Below are 23,787 nucleotides of genomic sequence, written 5' to 3' on the forward strand. Positions count from 1 at the left end.
TTATTACTACCTCTGCAGTCTTTACATATTTTCAAAATACAAATGGCTCCTCATTTCAGTCTGCCCCGACAGTTTCAGTTCTTCAAATCCATAGTGTTTGGAATCACATGGGTAGCCATGTTTTATCCATGGACTGAATGTGTTCCTTGGCCTTCATCCTCAGGGCGGCGATGCTGGAGCTACGCTGGTCCACATCCTCCAGGGGGTACTTATCAGAGTAGGATGCCTGGCACTGGTAGGGTGGGGGAGGCATCGCCTGCATGCTCTGCCCCATGGGTGGAGGGGGGCTGTTGAGGTAACCATGGCTGGTGTAGGCCTGCTGAAGACCCTGGGGAGGACCCATGAAGCTGGGGATGCCGTGGATGGGGGTGGCGCTGGATAGGGGCGAGGTGAGCCAGGGGTCCAAGGGGAGGGAGTTGGACATGGGCCCCATGTTGGGGTGCATGGGCGGGGGGCGGTTGAAGGAGAGCATGGGGGAGTCGTGGAGCTTCATGGTGCTAGCGTCCATCTTTTCCTGACGCCGCCACTTGGCCCTGCGGTTCTGGAACCAAACCTGGAGAAGGGAGGAGGTCAGACGGAGGACAACACTGAGTTTGTGTTCATCACTGGCATATATTTGATAGGAGGCATGCTAAATATATATATATTCTTTTATTACATAGGTTGAGTTAAAGGTTGAGGTGTTTGCATCGCCTTTAAAGGAAATACATTCAAATGACCCACCACAATCCTAACTCCATGGACACACAATTAAGGTTTGTCATGAATAGCTGTTGTGCAGTTAGCTGTGACCTGGCAAAACAGTGTTTGTTATTGTAAACAACTGCCGTGTTCCTCTTTTAGGTGTCTTTGCTTGGACCCACATTCATCCTTGAGATTAAGGTTTTCTGTTTTGGCATATACTGTATATCTGAGAGAAGGATTAGCTGCTTCCTGCCAAGACTCCAAGACCAATCACCTCTAAAGTAATCTAATGTCACCGACAAAAGTTTCTGTTGAATTGGGTATGGCACACAGTATTACACTTCTGTGTAATACTGAAGTGTGTTATGTGTTCCATGTTCAATATCATTGTGTATCACAACATTCACATGAATGCGTTTGGCATGAAAGGATCTCAATTGGCTTTTTCTAAATCTGATTTTTGAGATTCCAAGTGATGCACTGGGCAAACTGACATATTTTGAGAACAGGATGGAGATTTTTTTACCTGAACCACACAGACACATTAGATCCATTGATCTAATAAGATTACTCCAACCCTTGTTTGAGTTCCTTAGGCTTATTTGGTTCTGCTATCTGCTGTTAAACCATAAGAACACTTACCTTGCTACAGAATTATGGGCTTGGGTCTAGATCCTTTAGGCTGTGACCTCAAACCTCTCTCTAAGATGACACTATGTTCCACTAATCCCAAAGGTAAGTGATTTTAAGCTAGCAGTACGAAGAACTACTGCTAGCTAAAAATTGTGCTTCAAACCATTGACAAAATGGACGCTGCAGACAGTCTGTTAAAGATCCGATGTAGGTTTATTTAACCAGTCTCACCTCCCATCTTTCAAAGAATTGCAGTATAAAAAGACAGGCTTTGGTCCATTTTCAAGTCTGTCTCTAAACCACGAGAGTACACTAAATCCCACTGTTTGCAAAAGACACCTAAAGGGGAATTTTTGGCAACACTTGGCCAACAGACAATTCATCTCAATGGCATCTCAGATGTTTGCCTTGCCACACAGGGACACTCCCATCCGGACGCGATAGGTCCAGATCATCTCAGAGTATGACATGACACAACCTAATATCCATCAGACCCTTTGTGTGTTGCACTGTGGACGTGATACACCCTTTCTCTTTGAGACCACCTCACCTCTTCCCAAGACTTCAAAACACAAACAAAGCAATTGCAGGCTTCTTAAACAGATGGCCTCAAACCATTTTCAAAGATTACACGTCTTCCCAGAAACACACCGAGGAAGGGTGTTTGCCAAGGTTCCCATGGGGTTCTTTGTCTGCAGCCTGTTTACCTGTGACACACTCCCTGTACCGGCACAGAGCTCCTCACCCCCTGGTCCTAAGCCTCTGGTCCCAGCTCAGTTCTAATCTGCTCTCACCCTTCACCACATGTCCTCAGTGACCTAACTTTACAGGCTCAGCCAAAATGTACCGGAATGATTCAACCGTACTCCAATATATTGTTGTGGCTGTGTATGTTACATCACAAATTGTTCCTTGGCACCAACTAGTAACTACTGTAATGCCCTTAGATCTGTACACTCCTTGTCCTCAATGATCTAAAAGCCATTCTTGATAGGAAAAAAAAAAAAAGAATGAGATGGTGGACAACCTTGGTTCGCACACATACCTGAACTCTGACCTCCGGCAGGTTGACCTTCATGGCCAGCTCCTCGCGGCTGTAGACGTCAGGATAGTGGGACTTCTCGAAGGCTCGCTCCAGCTCGTGGAGCTGGTACGTGGTGAAGGTGGTGCGGTTGCGTCGGTGCTTCTTCTTGGGTTGCTCTTCTTCGCAGGGCTCCGGGGACCTCCCGTCGTCACTCTCCGCACTCTTCCTCAACTCCCCGAGCTCCCCGTCACACTTGTTGGAGAACAGATCCGTTTCTGATCAAGAGAGAGAGAGAGAGAGAGAGAGAGAGAGAGAGAGAGAGAGAGAGAGAGACAGAGAGAGAGAGAGAGAGAGAGAGAGAGACAGAGAGAGAGAGAGAGAGAGGGGTGGGGGGTAGAGATGGAGAGATAAATATTGTTAATAGCTCATCGTAAAAAAATAAATGGAAAAAAACTTTTTTTTAAACGACCAGATTCTTTTCTTTATCATTTACAGAGCGCCAGGGATAGCAAAACAAGAACTTTATTCTAAGCCACATACGCTAACTAAAACCACCTGGCTATTTTTCAAAGGCCAAGAGTGTAACTAAAGCTTTCACTGCGATGTCTTTCTTTAAACCCCAATAAAAGGACATGCAGACAGTTGATCCTTTCCACCATCTTGTTTCTGTTCTTAGCTCGAAACTATTCCACATCTCATCTTCCAAAACAAAACCCAGTAGAAAATATGAGTATGATTCCGAATGTAATCCGTTGGGTTATACTTGGATAAACATCTACCACTGCAAGATATCTCTGTTTAAGGATCTACATTTCGTCACCATGGTAAATACCAATGTCGCAGCCATACATCTAAGGGAGAGAGATAGAGGGGAACAAATAGATCAAAGTATACCATGCACGTCATGTGTTTAATGTGAATATTTACATTTACTTCGCACTCACGTTTTTTCCTACTGCTGTGGAAGAGAGGGACAGATGTGACCCCTTCTTCCCAGCAATGTCTCAGAGGGCTTCACAGATGCCCAGAGACCAGTTCCTATAACCAAGCCAAACCCAGAGAGAAGACAAGGGGAAAACGTAAACCTTCTCAGAGAAGAAATGCTCAAAATTGCACAGGAGCAATTCACAAAGGGTGGGGCCCTCCTACAGAAACAATGGGTGAATTTGAAAGATCAAGACCAGGCTGGAGGAGTTTTCCTATCAGACGAAAATATCTCAACAGATGAGTAGTCTGTGAAGTCTCGCACACTCTCGGTTCTGCATCTGCAGAGCATGAGCGAGGCCACGTTGTCTTAACCAAGTTGCGACGCGTCTCTTTGGGAACGTGAAGGCCGAGAGACAGCAGAAATCTGTGGGTGAGGGGGTGAGGGTGACATGTCATCAATCAGACAGCCAGGGCACGGATTTGGGGGGTCGTTTGATCCGTCTCTCATTAGGAGCCAATGACAAAGCCCGGGCCAAGACAATGAAGAAGGTCAGGGTGGGTTCAGCGCCCAGCCTCACTGCCTGTCAACCTGTCTGAAGCTCCAGTCCTTGGAACCCAGGCGTGTTTACACTCCAGCAGAACCGCTCAATGAGGAAGGGACAGAGCGACGCCATGGCTCATTCAGAATGAGCAGGGATGACTAACAAGCCAGCGATGTGTAAAACATGTCATTAACAGGCAGCTCTGAACGGTCATTTCCTCTCTCCACTCGCCACCATCTTCGCTGGTTCATTCTTACTTACGGTGTACATGTAAACAATCTTGGCCAACCGCGATATTAGTGCCAATCCTGAAATGTATCCTCTTTTCATAGTTTCTAGAAATGAGAGTATGCATGACTCCCCAGTACCCCCCCCCCCCCCCGCCCCCCGCTCCTCTCTCCTCTCCAAACTCACCCTCCACACCCACCAGTCAGCTTTGCAATGCAAAACCCGTTGCAGATTAGAGATGATGAATTTGACAATGAGCAAGAGTAATCATAATATGAGAGGGAATGAGACTGGGTACAATCTCATCTGGGAAGGAGAGAGCAGATTAGGGGAATTCCACAAGGAGATCAGATTGGGGACGTTCTCTCTTTCCAGCATTCATTTATTCTTTCTTTCTTTCTCTCTCACTCCCTCCCTCCCTTTCTTTCTCTCTCTCTCTCTCTCCCTCCCTCTCTTTCTCTCTCTCTCTCCCTTGGTGTTTACAAGGTATTTACTGTAACATTCTTACGTACCGTACATGAAAGCTAGTGTACAGTACCACTCAGGTAATAAACAGAGGCCTGACAACAAAACAGAAACTAGGGTCAGAGTTCAAATGGTATGGAACTATGGAAGTCATTTAGCCTCAGTGAGCAAGTGCAGCAGGTAACAAGTCGGATGGATGGAGACACAGACATGGACTAGAGTTCCTTTTTACATGACCAATTCTCCTCAGGTCCATATCACCATGATAACCAGAAATCTCTCAAGAGAAATCTAGAGCTGCCAAAGCTTCCTTTGTGCATTCCGTCCAATCAGAGAGCACTTTACTTATTTACTTGTTTATCCAAACTAATCAACTGGTTATCGGTTTAGTGTTAGATGTAACAGATCCTCACAGATGATTAGCGCTCGAGCCTCAACAGCGCATCCGTAGCAAGGTCCTCAAACCAATTCAGTGCTATCCTCAAATACTACATGTTGTGCTACACGGTTTGTTTCGAATGTTTTTCTTCCCAGCAATATATAGGGAGTCAGATGGCTGAGCGGTGAGGGAGTCGGGCTAGTAATCTGAAGGTTGCCAGTTCGATTCCCGGCTGTGCCGAATGACGTTGTGTCCTTGGGCAAGGCACTTCACCCTACTTGCCTCGGGGAGAATGTCCCTGTACTTACTGTAAGTCGCTCTGGATAAGAGCGTCTGCTAAATGACTAAATGTAAATGTAAATGTGTCAGGAGAGAGAGACTCACCATGGTAGTTCTGCTCCGCGCTGCCCCTCAAGGAGGTCAGCTGCCCATACGGGTGTGGGGACCCATCCTGCTTCCCCGGCTCCCCAAGGTCCTCCACGCCCTCCTTGTGGGGCCCTTGGTGGCCCTGGGGGCTGAGAAGGGGGTCCTGGTCCTTACTGAATCCCAGGATGACATCGATGCTGTGGACGCGGCCCCCGACCGCCACCCCTCCCTTCAACATGTCGTGGAAGTTGCTGGGGGAGAGGCAGCTGTCGTCCACCATGTTCATGGTGTCCAGTGAAAGATGCATCCAAACGTCCGTACGAGGCAGTCCTTACTCCAGCCGGGAAATGGAAGGACTGTATTGTGCAACTGTTGGCCCCTCGCTGAGAAGAAGCAGGTCTGACGTGGGCTGTTGTCTGCTGACTCCGCCTCAAACGCTACACCCACCTGTGAGGAAGAGAGTGCCGGTCAATGTCATTCACGGCGAACCGTCTTCCTCCTCCGCTTCATCTGACCTCTGCGGACAGCAACTTCTAGTAATGTTGTTCGGTAATGTACCATATCAAGTACAGTATAAAGACTTATGTCACTTTACGAAAAACCTTTTAATGAAAAACACAACATCAACTAATTCCAACCCCTAACTCCAAGAGCTATCCATCAGTAGGATCTGATGGATAGATTCTACTGGATAGACGCCAAAGCGGATCAACAACAATGAGGCATCGTTATACAATTACATAAACTCATTATGAATAACATTGAGGGCGATTAGATTGATCATCAGCATACAGTAGATAAGCTTAGCTCTCAGTGTCAACCCAAATAAAATGGATGTAATTCCTGGAAAGGATCCTAAACCGTGTGTGGGTAACTATTGCGCTTTTTTTTAAGGTGGACAATATCCACCTTTAAATGACATAATTCTTATTACACTTGTGGCATAAGGAATAGTAGGCTATAATCGACAGCGTGCAATTTATAGGAGGCTAAGTCCTGCAAGGCTGTAAAGTTCACTTGTTAAGGAGGTAACGAGGCACACAGGTGTTTCAAATGTTTCGGTGAATTGAGAATGATCCATAAGATAGAATACAGCTCAGTAGTAGCATTTTTATGATGCTATGGTTCTAAATTAAGCATGGTAATGAAATAAATGATTTAAACAAATGTTTGTGGATTGTTTTGAGTTTACATGAAATGTGTATTGTAAGTTAATAAAGATAATACAGTCTCAATAAAATCTCGGTTTCCAATATACAGGATTTCACCTTTATTATTTACTGTCTACCGTATATTGAATTGGCATTCTAATATTCTAATAGGTATAAAGAAATATTGATCCTAGATCTATAGTTTACAGGTGTTAAACATGTCTGCAGAAAGAGTCGTACCGACCTTCTTTGGAGAGGTTGTGATGTTGTTCTCTTGAAGTTGGACAACGGAATGTTCCACCTGTTCCTTCTGACCGAGCGCATCAACTGCTGAGGAAGCTCTTCCCGCCCCCCAGCTGAACTAAAGCCGGTTGTAAGTTGCTCCTATGCACGCAGTCTTCTCAGTCTTTTATTCTCCCCTCTACCCTAAAATTATATTTTCAAATAACGATGAGACCTCTGGAGAAAGCGTAAGCGCTGAAAACCTGTTTGTTTTGTTAGACCCAAATGATGTAGCCTTTGGTGAGCGCGTCTCAGACGCGCACAGGACAAGAATGTTGGCCTGAGGAGTGGATAATAAAACGAGAGGATTAGAGAGGGTTATTAATTTAGAATTTGGAATCCTTTCCCTTTAAGAATGATTGACAGTTGTTTTCTTGTCAAGTAATTGTTCTAAATGTAGCTTACATTCACCCCCCTTGTGAGGAGACCCCGCATAATGAACAACAAGACTCCTTTTCAGAAATCTATTGTTTTAAAGACAAAAGACTCACCAAAATGTTTTACTAATCATCTCATTTTTTTCTGGCTGTGAAGGAATACATTATAAAAGTAGTGTTAATAAACCTCCAGCAATATTTGGCCCTGCCATTTTTATTCGACAGATTTTTGGTAGAATAGTTCGATATCCATCTTCTACATAGGCTGTTTAAACCATTTAAAAAACATGTTTAGATTTTTTACATCTAACCTTAAATCATATTTGTGTTTCATACGTGATGAAGTAAATAGTGTGAACATAATGTAACTTCTAATCTTATGCAAAACAAATTATGAATATATATATTTTTAAATGCTCATTTAATATTAGCCAACAGCAAAAACGAAAATCAAATGCAAACGTACATTCATGACCCATTACTAATTACTCACTGAGAAAGACCGAATCACCATGAATTTAACTTTAACTTTTAACTTTAACTTTAGCCTACTCTATATAACTGAAGTAGGAATAAGTCAGATATAAAAAAAATATATGGACACAAACAGCAAGAATTGTTTAGTAATGTGTTTCTGATTATGTTTATCAAGTAGGTCTAAGTCTAATATAGGCCTATCAGTAAAATAGATTCAGTGCTAATGTGATTTAATGTCGACTTTTAGATCATCAGATTAAAGTTTGCGCTGTTTTTTTTCTTTTTTTATAAAGTACCATTTTTTCACCTAAACATTTTTGGGAGCTGTTTGAGGACGTTGAGGAGCAGCACGTTAACCCAATGCTGGTGAGGTGTGTTTAACAGGTCATTAGAGACTTAACCCTCATTGTTGTCTTGGATTTGGCGTTTACCAGTGTTGATTAGGCAATTTGATCATGCATTCCCGTCCACCAAAACAAATGTACTTACGCAGATCATGCAACAACATCCGTCTCTATCTTGCTAGCGAGATTACCTCAGGCCACAACCAATTAAAGCTCCTATTTAATTATTTTCTTGACGCTCAATTTCTTTTTGTGTTGCCTCTGCAAAGTTTGACAATGAGTAGGTTGAGCAGGTTTTCAGATGGAATTTCAGATGCAGTCATGGCATATTTTTCTTCCCGGTAAATAAATTCAATTATGTTGACCACATTTCTTTCTGGGCACAAGCACGCACAAATTACATCTACATTAGTTTTTCATCTTGCGCATGGGTTGTGACAAACATGCAATTGGCCTACATACAGGCTGGTTAATTTGAGAGAAATCGTGATTGGTCTGGGGAATTACGTCGAACCTTCCCTGACGTGAACTTGGTCTGAATGGATATCTTTGCGGAGCTGTAAGTAGACTGAGTGCCAGTTACCTGGGCTAAGAGTGATAAGTGTCGCCCAGATCCATCCTGTCTTTAATGAAGATAAGAACAGGGGATTTTCTGTGACCTCATCAAGACCTAAAGATAAAGTTAACAAAGCGTGTGAGGATTGTGGGCGATGTAAAACACACGACATATAATTCTTGAGTGAGGAAAAATAGAACCATTAATTTTTGTTCCATCAAAATGTTTTTTTCCCTCTCGTGTTTTCTAAACCCTTACAGTTCAGGAGAAGAGGGTCTATTGGGGTGAGATGGCTGAGCGGTTAGGGAATTGGGCTATTAATCAGAAGATTGCCGGTTCGATTCTGGCCGTGAAGAATGATGTTGAGTCCTTGGGCAAGGCACTCCACCCGACTTGCCTCGGGGGAATGTCCCTGTTCTTACTGTGAGTCGCTCTGGACAAGAGCGTCTACTAAATGTAAATCTAATGTATTAGTTCAGTGTACTGCCCCTGACTTAGGTCACTTTTTAGCTGCATACAATGCCAGTGTGTTGTATGACAGTCTGGCGTTTCGGTGTCCTCATCCCCACCAGAGCGCAAGAAAGACCGCAGGTGTTACAACTGAGCTAATAGCCCTCATGCCCTCAAAAGACAAACAGCTCCGTCCAAAGCTATCCTTGAAACCCTTAGGCTTTGACAAATCTGTCGGCTGAGGACACAATTACATGTTCACTCACATGATTTTAAACATGGCTTGTTTGCCATCATTCTGGGGAAAGAGAAAGAGGATGATATAAAAAACACTGGATGAGCAGCTCAGCATGTTGAACCTTTACGGCACACGCATGGTGCTGCCTGCTTCGGCGATGACACGTCACACGGTCGCTCAGGGAATTGTGTGCGTGTGTTTGTGGACACTATCCAAGTCACTTTAATGGGATGCGTTTATACCAGATGGTTTTTCATGTCAAGAAGTGTGTGGGTACTTGTTATACTTGACGTCACAATAGATGCAAGAACAATTCCCCAAAATTAACTGAGCAAATGTATTTGTTGACATTTGTGTGTTGGGGCATTGTAAATGACTCTCTTCATCATAAACCTGTTAGGAGCATAAGGTACTTGTAGTTTTGAGGTTGCTTGTATGTCTTCAGTTACCCTCTCGTTTTGATACAATATCATGCCCTCGACTCTTGTTTCCTCATTATCCTAATTGAGAACAAATTGGCTAAGACGGAGCAGGGCAGTTATCAAGCTTAGTTTTATCAGATGACAATGTAAGTCCTCCTGAGCCTATTAGAAGAAAGGAGCTCATGCTTAAATGCACTGTCGGCTTACTGGGAGCGATGGGTGGGAAGGGGGAGGGTTGGGGAGAGGGAGGGGTAGGGGGGGAGGGGTGGGGTGATGTGGGGTGGGTGGGGAGGGAGGGGGGCGGGGGGGGAGGGAGGGATTGGGGGCAAGAATGAAGGGGTGCGTAAGAGGGTTTGGGGGAGGAATGGGGTTGAAGGGTTAGGCAAGGTAACCATGTTAAACTGTATTTTCCTTTACTTTTACATTCTATGCGAAATGCCTTAAGGGGGACTTCAAGCTTTCCGAAAAACCACCGAAATCAATTCTGTTTCTTCCGAGAAGATCTTCAACCGAACACCTGTCGTCGGTTTTCAGTACCATTCCTGACATTAGTCTGTATCCATGGGGCCATCTGTGGTGTAGATGTTGCTAACCAGCCACCATGAAGAAGCCTACAGGATTCCCTCAGTTAAGTTTACTTGATGAATAAATTGAATTAACCGTAGACATAGACTCATGCCAGACATCTTTGTAGGTGTGGCTTTAACAGCTAAATGGAAGAGAGCACTGCGTAATCCTCACACAGAATTAAAATATTTTCTTAATAGGGAGTCACACTGGAACATTTTCCAGATGACCCTTAAATAAATACAAATGTAATATCTATTAGTATATGTAAAAACAGCTATTAAAGTAAAGGCAAACACACACTCTGGACACACAAACATTTAATTAAAGAGAGAATAAACAAAATCCTAATCTAATTAGGATCTGACCTTTGACGTCATGGAGCAAACGTATTCCTAACAGTAACCTCAGGTGACAGACAAATATACTCCTCTAATTCCATCCCAACCCCAGTTCCTCCCAGACAGTCTCTGGCTCTTGTCAGAGGAGCTGGACTTGGAATCCAGTATACCTGGCATCAAAATGGATGAACAAAGCCCAAGGGCAAGTGAGGTTTAGGGAAGATGCAAGCCATGAACAAAAGTAGTGAAGCTCGAGGCACATGCTGCCAAATGTGCAAAAATATGTTTGCCGCAGGGGCTGCAGTAGGTTCAACATGAACGGCACCCGACAATGTGCAGCAACAGGTGGAACTTGAAGACGTGCCAGTAGAGGAGTCTGTGTGTGACAGGGAGGCCGAGGAGGGATGTGAGGATGACAGGGCCAAGGGACAGTGTGCAGGAGCAGGAGGAGAGTGTAGTTGAAGTGGTAAGCATGTGTGGCCAATGGGAATCGGTAAACTCCCTCCTCAAGTATGTATACAGGCCACCCGCACCAGGAAATAGCTGACTTTTCATTGGCGTAGCTGGTAAGGAGTCGGACCTGCAAGTCAGAGGTCCTGGGATCAAGTACCAGTGAAGGGAAAGATCTGGAGGAGTGACTAGCAGTGCAACTCCCCCTGTTACACATGGACTAGATTTATGATGAACAGGGACTTCCACAGAGGGAGCAGGGAGGTAGTGTGTGAAATAGTAGGTACACATATTTAAGAGGGCTGCAAGGACAATGTGCTGGAGGATGGTGTCCGACTGATTGTGGTTGGCATCTAAGCCCAAAACGCCAGGGCCATGAGATTGAGTCATTCATGTTTTTTGATCTGCAAATTAGTTTGGTTTTAGCAATGTCTGCCAATATTCTTCCGTTTATGTTGAGTCTTTTTAGTACAGCACACATCCAATTTGAAACCAAGTTTACTGAGCTAGTACAGAGATACAACATTTTTATGTGTTGCCAGTATTCCATTTGTGAAATACAATAAAGGACACAACTACGATATTATTGCACATTTTCAAAAACGCAAAGGCAACTGTCGACGAATAGAAGCTCTCACTCCTCATCACCTAATCTGATAGTCTGAAAGCCTGTAAGCATGGGAGGCTGGGCAGTCACTGACGTACTCCAGCTACTAATCTCATGAGTTTTTTCCACTGGCAGCTACACTTCCTTTGACGTCCCAACTTGGATCACGAGCCACCTCCACTACTCTAGTCTAATCTAGTCCACTTTACTCCCAAAGTGGAACATATCTAGTCCACTTTACTCCCAAAGTGGAACATATCTTTTTTGTAAATGTATTACTTTGTCTTATATGTTTCTGATATACTAAGGCATATTTGCAATGAAATACAGATGATTTACATTGGAAAAACTTGAATACATGTATTTTTTGTTAAGTTTTACTTATGAATTGCTGTACATTAATTGCTATATTCAAATGACCACCACAACCTTTACTTAGGTGGGGCAGGTTGTGAGGAGGAGGTGGTGTTGGCAGGTGTAGCCCATGAGAAACAGTGCTGCTCCAAAAGGCCTCGCTAGCAATTTCTTCACAACATTTCTTTGAGGAATGTATTCAAGAACACCAATCAGTTCATCAAACATATTGATTTACATTTAGTCATTTAGCAGACGCTCTTATCCAGAGCGACTTACAGTAAGTACAGGGACATTCCCCCCGAGGCAAGTAGGGTGAAGTGCCTTGCCCAAGAACACAACGTAATTTTGCACGGCCAGGAATCGAACCAGCAACCTTTTGATTAATAGCCCGATTCCCTAACCGCTCAGCCACCTGACTCCCATTTATAGAGCAATACGCCATGTATCACCGGGGTCTCAATTGCAAAAATCTTAGGCTGTTTGCCATACGAGAGCTTAAGTTGCTCATGTCTACTGTATGCAACGGATATAGCCTAGTGTTTAACCATCTCAGCATGATTCTTTTATTGTTCAGAAGTCTTAACTTTCTGTCTTCCAGAGGGAAGATGTGATAGGTGACCAGAAGTTAGATTGTTTCCCTGCTTTAGTCTACTCTACTCACCTGCATTTCACTGTGCCGGCCCTGACCCTGACCTACTTCCTTGCATTCTCCTGTTCACCAGCTGGTCCGCTAGCGCTGGATTACTCAGGCTCCCGGGATTAGGAAGAGTAGACCTATTGTACATGTCACATTAGGGGACACACGGAGATCCCCCCCTAAACCTCCCCCCATCTTCCTCTTCACCTTCTCTTTACCCCCACAGAGCCGGGTTAGAGAACACAGGTCTGGTTCTGCTGGACATGCACTTTTGATGAGTATCCAGAAACATTCATTGTTTCGTGTTTGTAGCCATGTCTTGATTCCATGGCTGATTAGCAACCAATAAACAAATCTGTTCAGGTCTTCCTTTTGAACATGTTCTTGCAGAGGTGTAGGTGAAGACGGGACTTAATTGGATCATGGTTTTATAGAGGCTTTCTTAGATGACTGAGATTTCCCTATGCTGCTCTTAAAATGTCCATTATCTAAATCCTCTTAGCCCCTCGCATGTATTTTAAAACAGTAATTAGCATTAGCATAGCCTAATATACCAAATCAACTTAATAGTGACACCTGCCCCCCAGTGAATGTCAATTCTCAATTTGTGCTGATCTCTGACCAACGTCAATAGCTTATGCTAAGTGGATTGTATCGTATTGACCAATTTCTTTTTCATTTAATTCAATTATAGCTACACCCCCGTTCACGCACACACCGGAAGTTGTCTTCCTGTGTCCAAATTCATGGTGACCCCACTGTACAAGACCTGACTTGACCTAATGCGCACCCACTCAGAGCCCCTTTCGTCCACTCTGACAGGGGAAGACATCCCTTAATAAGCGTCCTTTATATTTCCCTTTGTACACGCTTATAGTCTCCCTAACTGATAAGGTGGAGGGGACTTAGCTAGGTTAGCCAATTCACCACCAAGCCCAAGAACAGGATGAACAGGATGAAAACAGCTTAAAAAGGTGTCAAAACACCTCTCTTTGTTTTATCTCGAGTAAGCCTGGATTAAATTCGTCCGATAACAGAAAGAAAGAACTCCATGAAAAGCGGGTGATTATGAGGCCCATGACACTTAGGCATGGTCTCTGCTGGCATCTTATGACAAACAGGCCACCTTCCAATACACCCTTCCTGCATGCCACTTCCGTCCTACCTGAGGTCAGGGACGGTGAAAAGCCTTTGGAGTTGCGGGTGCTGAAGATTTGGACATATGTCGAAATGAAATGTAGAAATTATGTGTGGCTTTTAGTGATGTCGGCTGAAAAAAATGATAGGTCTAAAAGGTTGTTTTCACCAATACGCCACCTGAATCAGTCATTAATTCAGAGAATTACTTCACAGTATTTTAGTGGGGGAGGTTCACAAACAATTCACGCTCCATCTATTTGTTTAGTAGCCTATGGTTTAACTTTATACAACAGGGATTTAATTTCCATTGCTTAACTAGGCATCCTCGAATGAAGACTTGTTAGACCACATTTCAATTGGCAATAAAAATGTATTAAAAAATGAAGTTTTGGGGGCATACTGTCACTTAGAAGCATTGTTATTACAGCGCATATACTGTACGTCCAGATGACCAGTGCTGACTGACAACAATGGCACAATATTGAGCCTGCTTCTTTCAAGATTCCTTTATGGATGAAATGCTGGCTATCTAACTAATAGCAAGACAATACAAAGTGTATACTTTATGTTCAGAATAGGCGACTTTTGTTATGTTGATTAATTAACGTGATTACTGAAAAACAATGTGGATGCATAGTATTGTCTCGAATTAAACTGTGAAAGATTTGACCCGTGAGCACAAACTCACTGGCTGCATCACAGGCATGACACTACCGATGCTAGTGGCCAGTCTCTATCAACTAAACTGATCAATAAACCTCATTATCTGCAGCCCAGTGTAGGTACAACATGATAAACTACTTTCAGTGGAAGTCCCCACAACAAAAGTCTTGCGTCAGTTCCAGCCAATTACACTATAAGCGTGTCGGATGTGATGGTCATTCCACCTCAGTGGGTGCAGTTGGGCAGCTTATTTGTGCGTCACCGGAATAACACCATTACCTTTAAGAGGTAAACAGTGGTTTACTCAATCCTAGAGAGGTGGCACTTACCCAGCTCCCTTTCTTCACGCCAGCTGAACCCGATTCTCATTTTTTCTGGTGCTCACTTACCTCCCTCAACAAACTCCAACTCAAGCTCACCCTATTAGCGAGCATTTCCATATGTTTTGGACCATTGTCTAGTTCTCTCACAGATAGCCTACTGTATGTTGCACAGCAGCCTTTCTGGAGACCGTGGCTCCCTGGTGTGGCCCTGGGGTCACTAGTCCATGTTCAGGTCCAGGACCTGAAAGACCCTCCCTCTAGGCACCACTAAGGTCTGGAGAGAAAAGGCAGAACAATCATATACTAAATCTTATAATATGTTTGAAATAGAGTTCATTCTTCTTTAAATCGTTACATCGAATATGACCCGACATCCTATTAGAGGCTTTAAGGACACAAAGCAACTCTTTTACAGACAGGCCAGAGCACAGGGAGACAGGCAGACAGGCAGAGAGGCAGACAGATCTGGAAAGAGAGACATGGAGCCGGTCGGACACGATGGCAGACAGAAAGGCAGGCAGGATGGTAGATAGACAGGCAGGCAGGATGGCAGACAGAAAGGCAGGCAGGATGGTAGATAGACAGGCAGGCAGGATGGCAGACAGAAAGGCAGGCAGGATGGTAGATAGACAGGCAGGCAGGATGGCAGATAGACAGGCAGGCAGGATGGCAGATAGAAAGGCAGGCAGGATGGCAGATATACAGTCAGGCAGGATGGCAGATAGACAGGCAGGCAGGATGGCAGACAGACAGGCAGGCAGGCAGGATGGCAGACAGACAGGCAGGCAGGCAGGATGGCAGACAGGCAGGCAGGATGGCAGACAGACAGCCAGGCAGGCAGACAGATAGGCAGGCAGGATGGCAGATAGACAGACAGGCAGAATGGCAGATAGACAGACAGGCAGGATGGCAGATAGACAGGCAGGCAGGATGGCAGATAGACAGGCAGACAGGATGGCAGATAGACAGGCAGGCAGGATGGCAGATAGACAGACAGGCAGGATGGCAGATAGACAGGCAGGCAGGATGGTAAATGCAAGAAGAGGGGATCAGGACTCAATCTGGGGTTGGTCTCCCAAGTGACAGACAAATACTAGGCTTACACAGATTTACATCTAAGGACATCTTTCATTTAGGCTGTAACGTGACAACATTCCAAAACCCCCCTGCCCCTGCCCCTGCCCCTGCCCCCCCCCCTTTAATCTTTGCCGAGGTACATGTGGTAGGAGGACAGAGCAACATAAGTACTTGTGTCAGGACATTGTGTGCGCCACGCTGGACACACATTTCTTTCTCTCCCTGGTGTTACCATGGAGATCCTCAAACCCAGGTTTCTTGCTTGTGAGGTTTAGGCATCTTTTGTCAGAACAAGACAGACAAGCGCTACACTTGAGCATGACTCACCAACGGCGGGCAAAAGCTTCTGGAGTTGTACACTATAGCTGCTCACTTCATAATAATCCCCCAAAATGATAGATTTTAGCAGGCAATCAATGACGTCTGCCTGTTTGCTTTGTTGGAGCAGAATTGGTCAGATCGATCCAAACCCTCTGCTTTGTGATTGTATTAAACTGCTGATGGGCCACTACCCAGCCCATGGAAATAGTCTAACCACACCTGCGGTACAAACAAGGTTTCATACTCGCAGGACAAACCTCATGGGCCGGTCAGATGGTTGGTTATCATCTTACTGTGGGTTTACAGCAAATTACAGCTCAAAACAATTATCTGGTCTCTGTCCCCTGCAGTCCCCAGGGAGCTCGACCTGACCCCGGGCCGGGCCATGATTACGGGATTTCTACTCTTAATATCAGCAATAACATTCCAGATTCTGCATAACGATCCGAAAGTCGCTGGGCATATTGCTGGACAATTACACAGTAAAACAAGCAGGCATGGGGTCAGATTAATCCAGGATTAGCGTTTTTCCTCCATTTATCCGTCCCCCCCCCCACCCTTCCCTCTCTTTTCACTGTCATCCCTTTCCCACCGCTTCCTTTTCTCTTCCTCCGTTTCCCTCTAGTCCTCTTTTATCTACTGTTCTTTTGACTTCTCTCTCTCTTTTCTCCTTATGTCTTATCTCCCCTCTGTGAGACTAAAACAGTCAATTGAATAACAGAAACTTTATAACTGACTTTATAGCAAATTAGTAGATACAGTAGGTCAAGCTTATTTGTGCCTTATTGGAAAAAATTATATCACCTTTAAGAGGTACACAATTTACACAATCAAAATCATACGCACACACTGGTATACATTTGAGCAATTCCTATTGCTTTTACCAGTACACTACATGGATAATCAACATTAACATCACATACAAAAATAGGTAATCTTCACTTCATAGCTTATTTGTGTCTGTGAACAGCTGGACATGCATCATGACGCACCTCTGCTGACTCAGTGCATTACAGGTCATTGTCGCCGGGTGATGTCATCATGATGCGACACCTCTCCCAACTCCGACGAGTCTTTGCACAGTGACAACGCACATCTCTCTAACCCATCCCAGGGACCCTTATCTCTGTTCCGAGCCCCAGACAGGAGAGCCGGGAGCAGGCCCAGACAGCTCGTCCCCCACCCTCCCCCAGGACTAAGAGCCACGCTCGGAGCTGCGTTTGGCCAGTTCCCTCTCCAGCTTGTCCCTCAGCTTGTGGAAGGAGGGCCTCCGGCGAGGCTCCTTCTCCCAGCAGCTCCTCATCAGCAGGTAGACCCCCGCGGGGCAGTCCTCCGGGGCCTCCATGCAGTAGCCCTGCTCCACATGCTGCCTCACCTCACTCAGAGACTGGGGGACGGACACACACAGACAGACACACACACACACACACAGACAGACAGTGACAGAAAGGCGGAGAGATGGGAGATGAATGGACTGCATTTATACATATACCGCTTTTCTACCTTAGCGGCAACTCAAAGCGGCTTTACAATGTTTGCCTGTCGGTCGCCCCTTCATACTCGCACTCACGCATACCGACGGCGGCGAGCTGCCGCGCAAGGCGCCGGACTGCCCGTCGGGAGCGACTTGGGGTTCAGAGTCTTGCTCAAGGATACTTCGGCACATGGCCTGGGAGGAGTCGGGGATCGAACCGCCAACCTTGCGATTAACAGACGACCCCCTCTACCCCCTGAGCCACAGCCGTCCCGCACGATGAAAGGAAGGCGACGTTAGATTTCGGAGGATCAAGTGCACTTCGCCACCTCGAGTCGAGCATACGACCACCGCGTCAATCAGCTTTCTGGCCTAGGAATGGCCCACATACAGGATCTATTTCTATAGGGAGTCAGGTGGCTGAGCGGTGAGGGAATCGGGCTAGTAATCCGAAGGTTGCCAGTTCGATTCCCGGTCAAGCCAACTGACGTTGTGTCCTTGGGCAAGGCACTTCACCCTACTTGCCTCGGGGGAATGTCCCTGTACTTACTGTAAGTCGCTCTGGATAAGAGCGTCTGCTAAATGACTAAATGTAAAATGTATTTCCCTCCATGTACTGTACGTTCATGCTGACGACCTAAAATAACATTTACTGTTCTAAGGCAGCAGGGCAGGTAGTAATCCGTAATCTCCTTCCTTTTGAGCCGTCATCTTCTCTAGAGCATGGGGGCACACGCGTACACTCTGTCACCCTCACTCCCCTCCCTTCTTCGAGTGTATTGGTTCTCGCTCTGTGGCTGTTGTCTTAGAGACGGTTATAGGAGGTCTAATCCCAGGTTATCCTGTGCTTGTTGCCTGCTTAGCACAGGGATGGTCGTCTGAGGACAATTAAACTGGCCTGGCCTGGGGACAAAACCTTCATGACAACAGGCCTGGGTAAGGGATAGCTTTGTTCTTCATGCTAACTAGGCGGAGGGAGGGGGTGGGGGGGGGTGCACACTGGCTTTGCTCTTAAGGACAACCGTCCTGGGGTAAGAGGTATGACGTCTGGGGTGGTAGCTGGACAAGAACGTTTGCTCTGGGGTGACACGGATGTCGTTTCTCGACACGATGCGCTTTCAGACCGGCATCGACTGAGCAGGTCGTCTACACAGGACCGGGACTGTGAGAAACGTGGAGTTTGGACAAGACGGTCTGAGTCCAGAAAGCTTGTGAGGGCCCCCTAGTGGTCACTCTGGGCAGCTTGCGCTGGACCAGTCTTAGTGTGTCACTATGATGGATGGATGAGGTCAAACCAGTACAGCTGGTGTCCAGTCACATTGGAGGGGTTTAACTGGGATTTAATCAAACTGGTTAACGGTGGGGTCAAAGTGGTGTTAACTAAAAATATTGCCATGTTAACAGGATTCAGTCCTGGTGTGTGTGTGTGTGTTTACTTTCAAAGTAGAGGGACATTTGGTGGTCAAGAGACATTTGATCCAATGAAATAAACCGGTTCAAATCGATTCCATTCCATGCCTCTAGGGTGTCCCATCCTTCTCGTCACACTCACCATCTTGGGGTAGGGCTGGCGTCCGTAGGAGAAGGTCTCCCAGAGAAGAACCCCGTAACTCCAGACATCCGACCGGGTGGAGAACTTCTGGAGGAGAAATACCACAGTGACGTCAACCGCAAACCCATCGCAAGCCCTTTTTTCCATCCTGCCCAGCACGGCACATTGTATGACGCCGACCCCAGGATTAGGTCTGCTTCAGCCTGTTCTTACCTTGACCTGGAGCCGGGTTCACCCTAAAAATATCCTGCCACTCTTAATAGGACCACCCCATAAAAACGTTACCAAAACTGTTCAAATCATTCGGTTCATTCTTTCAAGCACTTTGCTTTTGGCTGATTCGGTTCAATACATTTACATTTAGTCATTGAGCAGACGCTCTTATCCAGAGCGACTTACAGTAAGTACAGGGACATTCCCCCCGAAGCAAGTAGGGTGAAGTGCCTTGCCCAAGGACACAACGTCATTTTGGCACGGCGGGGAATCGAACTGGCAACCTTCAGATTACTAGCCCGACTCCCTCACCGCTCAGCCATCTGACTCCCAATAGACCCTCGCAAGCAATTAAAACGGCCATGCAAACGTGCAAACTCTTTGATTCCCTCCAAGGTCAACATTCCCACATGTGGCTCTTTGCATTCAGGCACCAGCCACCCCTCACCTCTTTCTTAAGCGCTTCCGGAGCCGTCCATTTGACGGGGAGCTTGGCGTTATCCGACGTCTTACAGTCCACTTTGGCCAGCCCGAAGTCGCTGACCTTGGCCACGCCCTCGTCCGACACCAAGATGTTGCGTGCGGCCAAGTCCCTGTGGACCAGCTTTAAAGACTCCAGGTACTCCATCCCCTCACACACGTCTCTGCGCGCGCACACACACACACACGTTGCAATTGATTCGTCCACTCTTGGAAAGACGTGACCGACTAATTGCCGCGAAGTGATGAGAGGCCAATGTCAAATGGGTACAGATGACGCAGTCAGTTTTTAGCGGCCTGTTTCATCTGGAAAGAGCACTGAGGAGGGGGGGGGGGGGGGGGGGAGAGACTGTGAGCGTGTGCGGTGTGAGTGTGCGGATTGTAGGAGAATGTGGGGCGCAGGAGAGTGTGTTGGACCACATGGGGTATTTCAGAAGGTAGAAGAGGGCTGGATTATGGGGCGTTTTAAAATGCGTTCTATCATGGGGTGTATAAGTGTGTGTTAGATGATGGGGGTGTCTAAACGTGTTCGATTAGGGGGTGTATAAGTGTGTGTTAGATGATGGGGGTGTCTAAACGTGTTCGATTATGGGGTGTAAAGGTATTCCAGGATTCGGTAGGCACTCACAAGGCAAAGTGAAGCAGCTGGACAGTGCTGATGATCGATCGTCCCCTTGTTCGCAAGAAATTGACCAGGTTACCCTAAACACACACACACACATCCAGTTTGGCAGTTGAACTATCGCATCACTGTCTTAGTTCTCAGACACCCATCTTTAGTACCTTGGCCATCAGCTCTGTGACGATGTGGAGTCCGTCGTTCAGTATCACTCCCAACAGACGCACCAGGTTCTTGTGTTGCAGTTTCCTAGGCGGAATCATGGTGCAACTGTCATTCAACACAACCGTGTACCAGGTAACGACCGCTCAGTGAAAGTCTGCAAGCTCACACACAGACACCTGTCTTTCTTACTCTCTCTCGAGCGCGCACGCACACACTCACGTCATGACGGTGGTCTCCTGTAGGAAGGCCTGGGCCGTGACATCACATTTGATGTTCTTGACTGCCACCTGCTGGCCCATGTACTCTCCTGCATAAACGGCTGTTGGAGGACAGCAGGGGTTAGGTGTCGTCTAGAACCAGGCCCCCATCTCAAACCTCGAATTACAGCTCCCCCCCTCCTCCCGTCCTTCTCAGCAGAAAGAAACAGTGGCTTCACTACACAGCTCTCACCAGTCCAAGCGTGGTAGATCGGTGATTTTTGAAGGAAGAGAGAGAGTAAGGTCGCACGTTTGGAATGCCCTCGCAAAAAAAGACGGGTTGATAACACCCGTTCGAGTTCAACTGGAGGAGGGAAAGGAGTGTGTGTCAAGGCCTTACCTCCAAACTCTCCCTCTCCAATACACTTGCCCAGAACCAGCTTCCTGATGTCAAGCAGCCACCCAGCTATAACACACACACACACACACACAATCAGGAAAACGGTCTCACTCAGGGCGGAGACTGCACGTGAAGATGGAGGTTTTGGAAGTGGCACCAGCGCTTACTCTTAGACAGCTCCAGCTCCGCCGATCTGGTGCCCTCCTTGTCTTTGGGCTTCTGCAGAATGGTGGCAATGGCCCCTTTGTTCTTCGAGTAGAACTACAGACAAACACACACACACATTTTGGTTTTCAGACAGTTGCTTTGCTGTGGACATTTTTGGTTGGAACTTGAACACCGAATCGCTTTTCTTCTTCATGTCATTGGGTGCTGATTATTATGCTGGCAGTCCTGTCCTACGTGCTTCCAATGGAACAATGACAAACGCCTTGCATTGCGTTAGGAGCCAACAGACGAGTTCCACATTCCACATCCGGCAGTGACACATCCTGACCTAACCCCTCAACTATCGCTCCAGTTTCTGTCAGGAGCCGTCAGTCTGAAATGTCACTCAGTCTGCTCTCTGGAGCAGCTGGCTCCACCCTCCTCCCTGGAGTTACTCAGTCCTGTGACTCAGACCCCCCCCCCCCCCCCCCCCCCCCGACATCTGCATTGAAGAGATCAGGAAGCGTTCCGACTTCCTAAACCCTCATATCTCTCAGCCTCACGGCGAGGGAGTCGAAACACAGTCGATCACAGATAAACCATAAAAGTTCCCTGGACACAGTGCCAAGCGTGAAAGTGTTTTTCCCAATGAGGAAGACTCGGTTGATTGGCTGTACATCTTTGGTGACTATCAAGAAATGTACTCAGGCACTCAAAGTAATCAAAACACACAAAAGATTCCATTTACGCAATAACTTCTAAGGAGACTCTGGATTGATAGGGAGGTCCTGTGCCACCCACCTCAATCATGTCTCGGAGGTTGTAGAAGTACTGGTTGTTGTCAATGGTCAGCTTGTTGTCACGGTACATGACCCGGTAGTGGATTACCTCACCAGAGACACTGACACACAGAACGTAGTCGCCAGGGTGACGGACAGACTCCCGAACCAGGAAGAGGCCATCCTCCATAGGGCGAAGTTTGGACACAGCCTCCGGGCCTGAAATCTTGCCATGGAACCATCTGGATTGGACTGGATTGGACCAGTGTTGGGGAGATGAGGGTTAGTGACAAAAGGTTAGTCACTGAGGCACCTCTCATTTCCCTTCTTTTTTTTTTTTTGTGGAAAGCTACAGGAACTGAGACACATCAAAACATCAAGGAAATACCAGTTCTCTGTACGACAGTTATAACACGGTGACATGGAGCAGTTCTGTAGTAGAACACAGGGACATGGAGCAGTTCTGTAGTAGAACACAGGGACATGGAGCAGTTCTGTAGTAGAACACAGTGACATGGAGCAGTTCTGTAGTAGAACACGGTGACATGGAGCAGTTCTGGAACAGTGACAGTGACCTACGGCATGAGGCTGAGGCTGGGGTCAATGCGGATGGCCTCTCTCTCCCGTACGTTGGCGCTGGAGATGACTCCCTCGGCTCCTGAGACGTTGCTTCTCGCCCTGTAGCTCCCTCTCATCTAGAAACACAGCACCACAGTTGACCTATACGATTAGATTCAAACATACAGATATGCATGTCAAGTAAAGGTTGAGTCATTAAGTAAATATTCTAATTGAATACATGTTTTATTCAGCACAAAAAAACAAAACAAAAAAAAACGTAAACGTAAAACAAAAACACCAGTCATAGTAGATGACTTTAAGAAATTGAGTATGATAATAGCCTACCTGTTGATACACTACATTGATAATAACGTAAGGGTTTCAGGTAGCGTTGCTTACCAGTCCTGCCTCGAGGATCGTTAGGATGTCTCCTTTTCTGTAGGCTAGTTCGCCAGCTTTGGGTTTGCTGTGGTCACCTTTAGCCACACATTGGGTTCCACAAACCCAGCTCTGCGGGGAAGAGCCAAATGATACTTATAGCTGACAAAAACGTGCCAACGCGTCAAAATACAAGTTATTGTATTGTTGGTATTTGAGGGCATTGAGAACGGTTGAACCGTAAAGTGACAGGTGAAACTTACCTCAGCCATCTTCAGAAGACAGACACACAGTGCTCAGAGACTACAACACCTGTCAATAGTAGCTGATGCTGAAGGACTCAAAGAGCGGATATGAGCTGTGAACGGATGCGGTTATTTAAAGTAGCCTAGGTGTCAACATAGCCATGAGGCTATAAGGTAATTTCCCTGTTCGATAAATATATCCTTTCAGTCATTGACAAGCTTGCGCGACGGGGGGGAAAAAATCGCTAGAATGCAGTATTTCTTAATCATTGAGCGCACTAGTCTTCTGCAGTTTAGCGGCGCTGAAATGATGTGTCGCATTCCAGTAGTCTACTGTACGATGTTGTATTGAACAAAGGACACAAGTTATGACGTACAGCGAATGCTTGATCCAATCGAAAGACTTAATTATGAAGGCGCGTCTGAAATTGACAAGCAGTCTGTGGTATCATCTTTTGGTTGAAGTCTTTTCTCTTACAGTTCATGACCACTCCTACGATGACAAGTAACGGTGCACTAGATAAACTATATGGGCATGGCATTTACAAG

General features: G+C 46.2%; 2 protein-coding genes across 3 annotated transcripts; both read right to left on the minus strand.

The window, feature by feature from the left end:
- Positions 1-103: 103 nt before the first annotated feature.
- Positions 104-5,555, minus strand: rx1 (retinal homeobox gene 1). The gene is made up of 3 exons (XM_067229988.1): positions 5,267-5,555; positions 2,363-2,616; positions 104-553 (listed from the first exon to the last, which is right to left on the minus strand). The coding sequence occupies exons 1-3, from the start codon at positions 5,553-5,555 to the stop codon at positions 104-106; spliced, it is 993 nt and encodes a 330-aa protein (XP_067086089.1).
- Positions 5,556-16,758: 11,203 nt separating this feature from the next.
- matk (megakaryocyte-associated tyrosine kinase) lies at positions 16,759-23,706 on the minus strand. Of its 2 annotated transcripts, none has more exons than XM_067229517.1 (12): positions 23,257-23,706; positions 23,015-23,125; positions 22,634-22,749; positions 22,077-22,296; positions 21,296-21,389; positions 21,129-21,194; positions 20,751-20,850; positions 20,531-20,615; positions 20,376-20,449; positions 19,716-19,911; positions 19,055-19,138; positions 16,759-17,415 (listed from the first exon to the last, which is right to left on the minus strand). In XM_067229517.1, exons 1-12 carry the CDS (start codon positions 23,263-23,265, stop codon positions 17,224-17,226), a joined length of 1,347 nt encoding a protein of 448 aa, XP_067085618.1. In that variant the 5' UTR covers positions 23,266-23,706; the 3' UTR covers positions 16,759-17,223. The 2 variants fall into 2 exon arrangements, with proteins under 2 accessions (XP_067085618.1, XP_067085617.1); XM_067229516.1 differs by having other exon boundaries at positions 19,055-19,141; positions 23,257-23,692.
- Positions 23,707-23,787: the final 81 nt, after the last annotated feature.

This window comes from Osmerus mordax, chromosome 26, assembly GCF_038355195.1.
Source record: "Osmerus mordax isolate fOsmMor3 chromosome 26, fOsmMor3.pri, whole genome shotgun sequence".
In the NCBI taxonomy this organism is placed as follows: Eukaryota; Metazoa; Chordata; class Actinopteri; order Osmeriformes; family Osmeridae; genus Osmerus; species Osmerus mordax.

What these genes read in the sequence shown, in the direction of transcription:
- rx1 (XM_067229988.1), bottom strand. Translation starts at nt 5,555, where the DNA reads ATGCATCTTTCACTGGACACCATGAACATGGTGGACGACAGCTGCCTC. An exon ending in CGCGGAGCAGAACTACCATG is followed by an intron (nt 2,617 to 5,266) that starts GTGAGTCTCTCT and finishes TCTCTTGATCAG; the next exon opens with AAACGGATCTGTTCTCCAAC. An exon ending in TGCCGGAGGTCAGAGTTCAG is followed by an intron (nt 554 to 2,362) that starts GTATGTGTGCGA and finishes TCCCTTCTCCAG; the next exon opens with GTTTGGTTCCAGAACCGCAG.
- matk (XM_067229516.1), bottom strand. An exon ending in GGAGCTGGAGCTGTCTAAGA is followed by an intron (nt 21,195 to 21,295) that starts GTAAGCGCTGGT and finishes TGTGTGTTATAG; the next exon opens with CTGGGTGGCTGCTTGACATC. An exon ending in CGGAAGCGCTTAAGAAAGAG is followed by an intron (nt 19,142 to 19,715) that starts GTGAGGGGTGGC and finishes TTTCTCCTCCAG; the next exon opens with AAGTTCTCCACCCGGTCGGA.